The 8,982-nt window shown below is 48.6% G+C and overlaps 1 protein-coding gene across 1 annotated transcript in view; it reads right to left on the bottom strand.

The window, feature by feature from the left end:
* Window positions 1–7,899: 7,899 nt before the first annotated feature.
* The window catches only part of MAST3 (microtubule associated serine/threonine kinase 3), a 234,959-nt gene continuing 233,876 nt past the window's right edge, over window positions 7,900–8,982 (bottom strand). The window contains exon 28 of the mRNA XM_075342574.1: window positions 7,900–8,980. Coding sequence (XP_075198689.1) covers window positions 8,274–8,980 — 707 coding nt within the window. The 3' untranslated portion in view covers window positions 7,900–8,273. The remainder of the gene's footprint in view (window positions 8,981–8,982) is intronic.

The raw sequence follows: 8,982 nt of genomic DNA, 5'->3' as shown, positions 1-8,982 counted from the left end.
ACCCCCCCGTGGTATCACGGGTTCTCCAGTTTTAGTGCCAAAGCAAGAAGGAGGAAGCCAATAACTGGTTTAAACAAATTAACTCCGAATAACATCGGAGAACTGAAAAAACCGTTCAACATGAACAACATGTGTACCCGCAAACAACAAAAAAACATCCCGAAGGACAACAGGGCGGGTGCTGGGTCTCCCAATAAGAGCTAGAAGAAAAGGAATTTACGGTAAGTAACAAAATTCCCTTCTTCTTCAGCGCTCTATTGGGAGACCCAGACGATTGGGACGTCCAAAAGCTGTCCCTGGGTGGGTAAAGAAATACCTCATGTTAGAGCTGCAAAACAGCCCTCCCCTACAGGGGTGTCACTGCCGCCTGCAGGACTCTTCTACCTAAGCTGGCATCCGCCGAAGCATAGGTATGCACCTGATAATGCTTGGTGAAAGTGTGCAGACTGGACCAGGTAGCTGCCTGGCACACCTGTTGAGCCGAAGCCTGGTGACGAAATGCCCAGGACGCACCCACGGCTCTGGTTGAGTGGGCTTTTAGCCCTGAAGGAACCGGAAGCCCCGCAGAACGGTAGGCCTCTAGAATTGGTTCTTTGATCCATCGAGCCAGGGTGGCTTTAGAAGCCTGCAACCCCTTGCGCGGACCAGCGACAAGGACAAAAAGTGCATCGGCACGGCGCATGGGCGCCGTTCGGGAAATGTAGATTCTGAGTGCTCTCACCAGATCTAGCAAACGTAAGTCCTTTTCATACCGGTGAACCGGATGAGGACAAAAAGAAGGCAAGGATATATCCTGATTAAGATGAAAAGAGGATACGACCTTAGGGAGAAACTCCGGAATAGGGCGCAGCACTACCTTGTCCTGGTGGAACACCAGGAAGGGAGCCTTGGATGACAGAGCTGCCAGCTCAGACACTCGCCGAAGCGATGTGATCGCAACAAGAAACGCCACTTTCTGTGACAGCCGAGAAAAGGAAACTTCCTTCAGAGGCTCGAAGGGCGGCTTCTGGAGAGCAACTAGTACCCTGTTCAGATCCCATGGATCTAACGGCCGCTTGTACGGGGGCACAATATGACAGACCCCCTGCAGGAACGTGCGCACCTTAGGAAGACGTGCTAGACGCTTCTGAAAAAACACGGATAGTGCCAAAACTTGCCCTTTAAGGGAGCTGAGCGACAAGCCCTTTTCTAACCCCGATTGCAGGAAGGAAAGAAACTTGGGCAATGCAAATGGCCAGGGAGACACTCCCTGAGCAGAGCACCAGGACAAGAAAATCTTCCACGTTCTGTGGTAGATCTTAGCCGAATTCGACTTTCTAGCTTGTCTCATTGTGGCAACGACTCCCTGAGATAATCCAGCAGATGCTAGGATCCAGGACTCAATGGCCACACAGTCAGGTTCAGGGCCGCAGAATTCTGATGGAAAAACGGCCCTTGGGACAGTAAGTCTGGTCGGTCTGGCAGTGACCACGGTCGACCGATCGTGAGATGCCACAGATCCGGATACCACGACCTCCTCGGCCAGTCTGGAGCGACGAGTATGACGCGGCTGCACTCGGATCTGATCTTGCGTAGCACTCTGGGCAAGAGCGCCAGAGGCGGAAACACGTATGGGAGCTGAAACTGCGACCAATCTTGAACCAAGGCGTCTGCCGCCAGAGCTCTTTGATCGCGCGACCTCGCCATGAATGCCGGGACCTTGTTGTTGTGCCGGGATGCCATTAGGTCGACGTCCGGCACTCCCCAGCGGCGACAGATTTCCTGAAACACGTCCGGGTGAAGGGACCATTCCCCTGCGTCCATGCCCTGGCGACTGAGGAAGTCTGCTTCCCAGTTTTCTACGCCTGGGATGTGAACCGCGGATATGGTGGATGCTCTGTCCTCCACCCACATTAGAATGCGCCGGACTTCTTGGAAGGCTTGCCGACTGCGCGTCCCTCCTTGGTGGTTGATGTATGCCACCGCTGTGGAGTTGTCCGATTGGATTCGGATCTGCTTTCCTTCCAGCCACTGTTGGAAGGCCAGTAGAGCAAGATACACTGCTCTGATCTCCAGAACATTGATCTGAAGGGTGGACTCCTGCGGAGTCCACGTCCCCTGAGCCCTGTGGTGGAGAAATACTGCTCCCCACCCTGACAGACTCGCATCTGTCGTGACTACTGCCCAGGATGGGGGCAGGAAGGATCTTCCCTGAGACAATGAGGTGGGAAGGAGCCACCATTGTAGGGAGTCCTTGGCCGTCTGGGAAAGCGAGACTTTCCTGTCCAGGGACGTTGACTTCCCGTCCCATTGGCGGAGAATGTCCCATTGAAGTGGGCGCAGATGAAACTGCGCAAAGGGAACTGCTTCCATGGCTGCCACCATCTTCCCTAGGAAATGCATGAGGCGCCGCAAGGGATGCAACTGGCCCTGCAGAAGAGATTGCACCCCTGTCTGTAGTGACCGCTGCTTGTCCAGCGGAAGCTTCACTATCGCTGCTAGAGTATGAAACTCCATGCCAAGATACGTTAGTGATTGAGTCGGTGATAGGATCGACTTTGGAAAGTTGATGATCCATCCGAAAGACTGTAGGGTCTCCAGCGTAGCATTCAGGCTGTGCTGACATGCCTCTTGAGAGGGAGCTTTGACCAGTAAATCGTCTAGGTAAGGGATCACCGAGTGTCCCTGAGAGTGCAAGACTGCTACCACCGCCGTCATGACCTTGGTGAAGACCCGTGGGGCTGTCGCCAGACCAAATGGCAGAGCTACGAACTGAAAATGGTCGTCTCCTATCACAAAACGTAGAAAACGTTGATGTTCTGTAGCAATTGGCACGTGGAGATAAGCATCTTTGATGTCTATTGAGGCAAGGAAGTCTCCTCTGGACATTGAGGCAATGACAGAACGCAGGGTTTCCATCCGGAACTTCCTGGCGTGCACATGTTTGTTGAGCCGTTTTAGGTCCAGAACAGGACGGAACGAGCCGTCCTTTTTTGGAACCACAAAGAGATTGGAGTAAAACCCTTGCCCTTGTTCCTGAGGCGGGACTGGGATCACCACTCCTTCCGCTCTTAGGGAGTCCACCGCCTGCAGCAGAGCATCTGCTCGGTCTGGATGTGGGGAGGTTCTGAAGAACCGAGCTGGAGGACGAGAATTGAACTCGATTCTGTACCCGCGAGACAAAATGTCCGTCACCCACCGGTCTTTGACCTGTGACATCCAAATGCCGGAAAAGCGGGAGAGCCTGCCCCCGACCGGCGATGCGGAGGGAGGGGGCTGGAAGTCATGAGGTAGCCGCTTTGGAAGCGGTACCTCCATTTGCTTTCTTGGGGCGCGTGTGAGCCCGCCACGAATCTGAGTTTCTTTGCGTCCTCTGAGTCCCTTTGGACGAGGTAAATGGTGTCTTGCCCGAACCTCGAAAGGACTGAAACCTCTGCTGCCACTTTTTCTGCTGAGGTTTGGTTGTTCTGGGTTGTGGTAAAGAGGAGTCTTTACCCTTGGACTGCTTAATGATATCAGCCAATGGCTCGCCAAACAGTCTATCTCTAGATAACGGCAAACTGGTTAAACATTTTTTGGAACCAGCATCTGCTTTCCAGTCCTTTAACCACAAGGCTCTGCGCAAAACTACCGAATTGGCGGACGCCATTGAGGTGCGACTGGTAGATTCTAGGACCGCATTGATAGCGTAAGACGCAAACGCCGACATCTGCGTGGTAAGGTGCGCCACTTGCGGCACTGCTGGATGTATGATAGCATCCACTTTTGCTAAGCCAGCTGAAATAGCCTGGAGTGCCCATACGGCTGCGAATGCCGGAGCAAACGACGCGCCGATAGCTTCATAGACAGATTTTAACCAAAGGTCCATCTGTCTGTCATTGGCATCTTTAAGTGAAGCGCCATCCTCCACTGCAACTATAGACCTAGCTGCGAGTTTGGAAATCGGGGGGTCTACCTTTGGACACTGTGTCCAGCGCTTGACCACCTCAGGGGGGAAAGGGAAACGCGTATCTTTAGATCGTTTAGAGAAACGCCTTTCTGGGTGAGCGTCGTGCTTCTGGATTGATTCTCTGAAGTCAGCGTGATCCAACAAAGCACTCAATTTACGCTTGGGATAAAGGAAACGAAACTTCTCCTGCTCCGCAGCCGCCTCTTCTGCTGAAGGGGCTGGGGGAGAAATATCCAACAGCCTATTGATGGCTGAGATAAGGTCGTTTACCATGGCATCCCCATCAGGGGTATCCAGGTTGAGAGGGATTCCAGGAATGGATTCCTGATCACTCTCATCAGACACATCACAGGGAGACTGATTGCGCTGAGACCCTGAGCAGTGTGATGACGTCGAGGGTCTTTCCCAGCGAGCTCGCTTAGGGTGGCTGGGGCTATCATCTGAGTCATAATCCTCGGCCTGTGAAGCCGGGGACCCCCCTGTGGGCTGGATTAAATCCAAGTGAGGGGGACCTGAGGACAGAGGCCTCGCCGTGTCCAAAGACTGAGCCCCATGCATAGATTGCAAGGTTTCAAGGATTTTTGCCATAGACACAGACATATTATCCGCAAAAACTGCAAAGTCTGTCCCTGTCACCGGGGCAGAACTTACAAGCGTCTCAGCCTGGGTCACTACCCCTCCTGACTCCGGCTGGCGAAGCAGCACCGGGTCGGAGCATTGCACACAATGGGAGCCTGCTGGTAGATTAGCCCCACATGCAGCACACGCAGCACACACAGCCCTGGCCTTGGCAGCCTTGCGTTTTGAGGATGGCATGTTGCTGCTTCCACAGAGTGATCTGGGAGATGCAGCCAGAAGCGACCTCACAGTGCAAGAAATACAATATTTATATATCTGTACAGTACACCGATACACCGTGAGGCACTAGAGGGACCAGCACAGACAAATCGCTTACCGCCCGCTTAAAAAGCGGGTGTGTGGTCGCCAGATAGCCCCTAGTCCAGGTCTCCCAGAGCCTTGCGTCCTTCCTCCAGCCAGACTGCATGTAATGGCTGCCGGCGTCCTGAGAGGAAGGGGGGCGGGCCCTGGGCGTTCCTGGCCAAGAGCGGGAAGCCTGCTTCCCTCTGTGCCTAGTGTGAGGGCTGGAGCATGTAAATCAGGCTCCAGCCCTCGTCGCTGCTAGCGAACAGCGTCTCTCCCCTACCCTGAATGACAGGGTGGGGGCGGGAACGAATCGGAGCTGCCGGCGTCCTAGGCCCAAAAAGCCGGGGACTCAATTTATAACCGCCGCCGCCGTAAAAGCGCGGACGGCGGATCCCCGGCGCACCACAAGTCACAGCAGCGCCGCCCGGTCCAGAGGGGGTCGGCGCTGCGTTCCCATACACAAAAAATCCCCCAGTAATCTGTAGGGACACTAACTCCAACGTTGCGGTCCCCGGCGCACTACAACACCCAGCCAGCCCGGAGTGTGTCTGTGCCTGCCGGGGACACAGAGTACCTGTATGATGCAGGGCCTGTCCCTGATCGTACTCCTGCTCCGTCTCCAACAGGTTCTAATGGGTCTGTGGATGGAGCCCGGCGTCAGAGCTGAGAGGCCGGCAGGATCCCACTTCCACAGAGCCCTACCAGGGGATGTGGAAGGAAAACAGCATGTCAGGCTCCAGCCCTGTACCAGCAATAGGTACCTCAACCTTACAACACCATCCAGGGGTGAGAAGGGAGCATGCTGGGGACACTATATGTGTCCTCTTTTCTTCCATCCGAAATAGTCAGCAGCTACTGCTGACTAAAATCTGTGGAGCTATGCATGGAATGTCTGACCTCCTTCGCACACAAAGCTAAAACTGGAGAACCCGTGATACCACGGGGGGGGTATAGCCAGAGGGGGAGGGGCCTTGCACTTTTGATGTAGTGCTTTGTGTGGCCTCCAGAGGGCAGTAGCTATACCCCAATCGTCTGGGTCTCCCAATAGAGCGCTGAAGAAAATATGGTCCTGTGAATCCGGCCAAACTGAAATAGCATCCGCAGCTCGTCTATATTTCTTTAGTAAACATTGAATTTTCCATATTTTTGCACAAATTTTACCTAAAACTACATCAGATTTTTGCACAAGTCTTAAAAGTAGATAGAGAACCAAATAAAACAAATGAGTCAAAAATCTTAGTTTCATTTCTTATACGCGGAAAATTATTTAATATCACGTTTGTAATTAGAAAAAGTATGTGAACCTTTAGGATTGGCTATTAATTTGGAGGGGAATCTGAAGTCTGGTGTTCTGAATGGGATGACAGGTGTGAGTGGGTGACCCGTTTGATTTAAAGTACAGGGGATCTATACAATTCTGATCATCATATTTTGTGGAAGTGGATCATAGCGCAAACAAAGGCCATTTTTGAGGACCTCAAAAGAAGAGTTGTTGATGTTCCTCAGAATGGAGAAGGTTATAAAGCCATCACTAAAGAATTTGGACTCCACCAATCCACAGTTAAGTCGGCTACTAAAAATGGTGGATAGAATTGCATAAATCAATAGAACATTTTTCCCAATCGTCTTAACTTCCCCTAAATTTTACTGATTAACGTCTGCCATTATGCTTTTGTCGATTCTGGTCTGCTTTACATAAAAGGAATTAAAAATATAGCTTTAAAATAAAAAAAATCTAAGCCTAAAAACTAAAAATTGCTCCATAGACAAAGGTTACCAGTGACCATACCTAAACTAGATAGAGCCTACATAAATTAGGTCACTAGCCAATGGTCAGATATGGCCAATGTTTATCTAAAATGTATCGCCGTCTTAATATTTCGGTACCTATAACGTTTTTTATAGCCATTAAATTGAGCAAATACTGTGGCAGGTTTCATACATTTACAGTTTCTGAAAGATGTAACATAAGTTCCCTGCACAGCTTTTGTCACGTGCCGCCCCTAACATGTCAACTACTTTCTCAGGCACTCGTTCGCGCAAATATTTGTTTTAATCTGTTGCATACAAGTCACCCAAAAAAAAAAACAAAAACAAAAAAAAAATAGAAGAAAACAAAGATACCTGTAAATACACTTGACCCAAAATTATTACTTCATATAAAGGTTTGGTATACATTTCATTGCTTTGTGATATAAATGATGACCTTATTAGAGGACACTGAATGAATACTAAATGTTACATATAAATGCAATATAAAAAGGTTTTCAAGAAACATTTATCCTTCATTTAGATTAAAAAAAAATCTGGTAATCTCAGCAGCAAGATAACACCAAAACCAAGCATTACCGAATGAACGGCACACACATTGAAATGCTCCAATATTGGTCTTTTTTCCCGTTCTACTTCGGACCCAGACATGTCATACCTTATCAAAGGTCGATATGCCCCATTGTCTTTGTAGAAACCTGTAATTGGGAGTAGGCTAGCTTGTAATCTGCACTAAGCAGGTAATTGACTTTAAATATGTTGTCCACTACTTAAGACATTCCCTTTTCCATCTCTATGTTTCCTCCCAACAAAATAACCTCTATACTCCTCTCCAGTGCCGTTCCAGCGGTAACAGTACTACCTCTCCTGAAGATTGTGTGACATTGATACGTCATGTAATCCCTTTGGCCAATATATGCCGGCTTTGCTCTCCCCTCTTTCTGATGCAACTGACACTCTGACAAAGTCAGAACTGTGTCTGCTGCCTCAAGTCATCTGGATGTCTTGATAGAAGGAATTGCAAAGCCGGAACAGATTGTATTATTTTGTTGAGGGGAAACAGAGATAGAGGAGTTTTCCGAGTAGTGGAAAACCCCTTTAAGGTGCCCCGCAGCTTCAGGAAAAATATATATATTTTTTTTACTGTAGTTTCAATTTACGCAACATAATTTAAAGTATTAGAATCCGAACACGCACCTTATAATTTTGATGTTCACCAATGTCCTTGGCTGAAAACTCTAAATGGTCTAAAAATGGTCATTTACAAGACAAATGTGAAAGGTGCTAAAGATATCCCCCATTTTATAAGCATTTTAACACAGTAAAATCTAGAATATTGAAATGAAACCACTGAAGGATTGTACCACAAATGACACATATTCCACTTCAGGTCCAACCGTAAGATAAAAAAAAAAAACAAAAAAAAAACCAATGCATGCCACTGATATCATATATAAATACAAGTACAATAAAATATGTTTACGAAGTATCAAAACCATACCATGAAAGTTAAATTACATAATAAAAGTAAAAGAATGAAATTTTTTTTCCCAGGCTTAACCTTAAAATCCTATACAAAGCTTTGTGTCCTGTAGACATTTGAAAGCACTCAGTTCATCAGCAAAAGAAAAGTCAGAACCAATAAATCTGCTCAACTTGTTTGCTTTTCAGATTGTTCTGTTTCTTCAAGTTCTTTGCTCTTACCCCCTTTGTTACTTTCCAAGAGCAGATCGGTGCCCACCGAAAACCGCTGCATAGGTGTAAGATGACCCTCGTCCTGTCTTTCTGGACTAGCAGCTGAAGGCTCTGACAGCCAGGACACAAGAGGGCATCGGTCTCTACTTGTAGGCTGTAGAGGATAAAAAGCTTGACACTCCCAGTGCCCTGAGGATTTCTCTTGCTCCTCACTTTCAGATGTCTGAACAGCAATTTGTGGCACTAAGCGGCACTGCTGTTCATGAGCTGTAATTACCGATGATATACTAGCTGGTCTTGCTTGAATCCATGAGGTTTGGTGGGGCAGCCGTTCCCATAGCACAGAGCTGCTCTCGGTTTTTGGCCCTTCAGTAACAGACTCATTCGAAACTGTCTCCTGCTCGTCAAAGCTAACTTCTTGAACAGCTTCTTGTTTTTTGAAGGAGTCCCTTCTCTCTGAGAGATTAAGCCTCCTCATAACCACTACTTCTGAATCACGCTCATGTTTATCTATTCCCCAGTCTTTATTACGACTACCATTATCGGATGTACCATCTGTACCATCAGGCGATTCCTCCCATGGCTGAATCTCTGGAGGTGTCGTCTTACGACCACAGCTAAAGTGGCTGGACATCTTTTCTACTGACTGTACTCTTTTTAAAAGA

This window comes from Anomaloglossus baeobatrachus, chromosome 1 (assembly GCF_048569485.1).
Source record: "Anomaloglossus baeobatrachus isolate aAnoBae1 chromosome 1, aAnoBae1.hap1, whole genome shotgun sequence".
Lineage (NCBI taxonomy): Eukaryota > Metazoa > Chordata > Amphibia > Anura > Aromobatidae > Anomaloglossus > Anomaloglossus baeobatrachus.
Note: the sequence above shows the minus strand (reverse complement) of the source record. Positions and strands in the feature narration are given on the sequence as shown.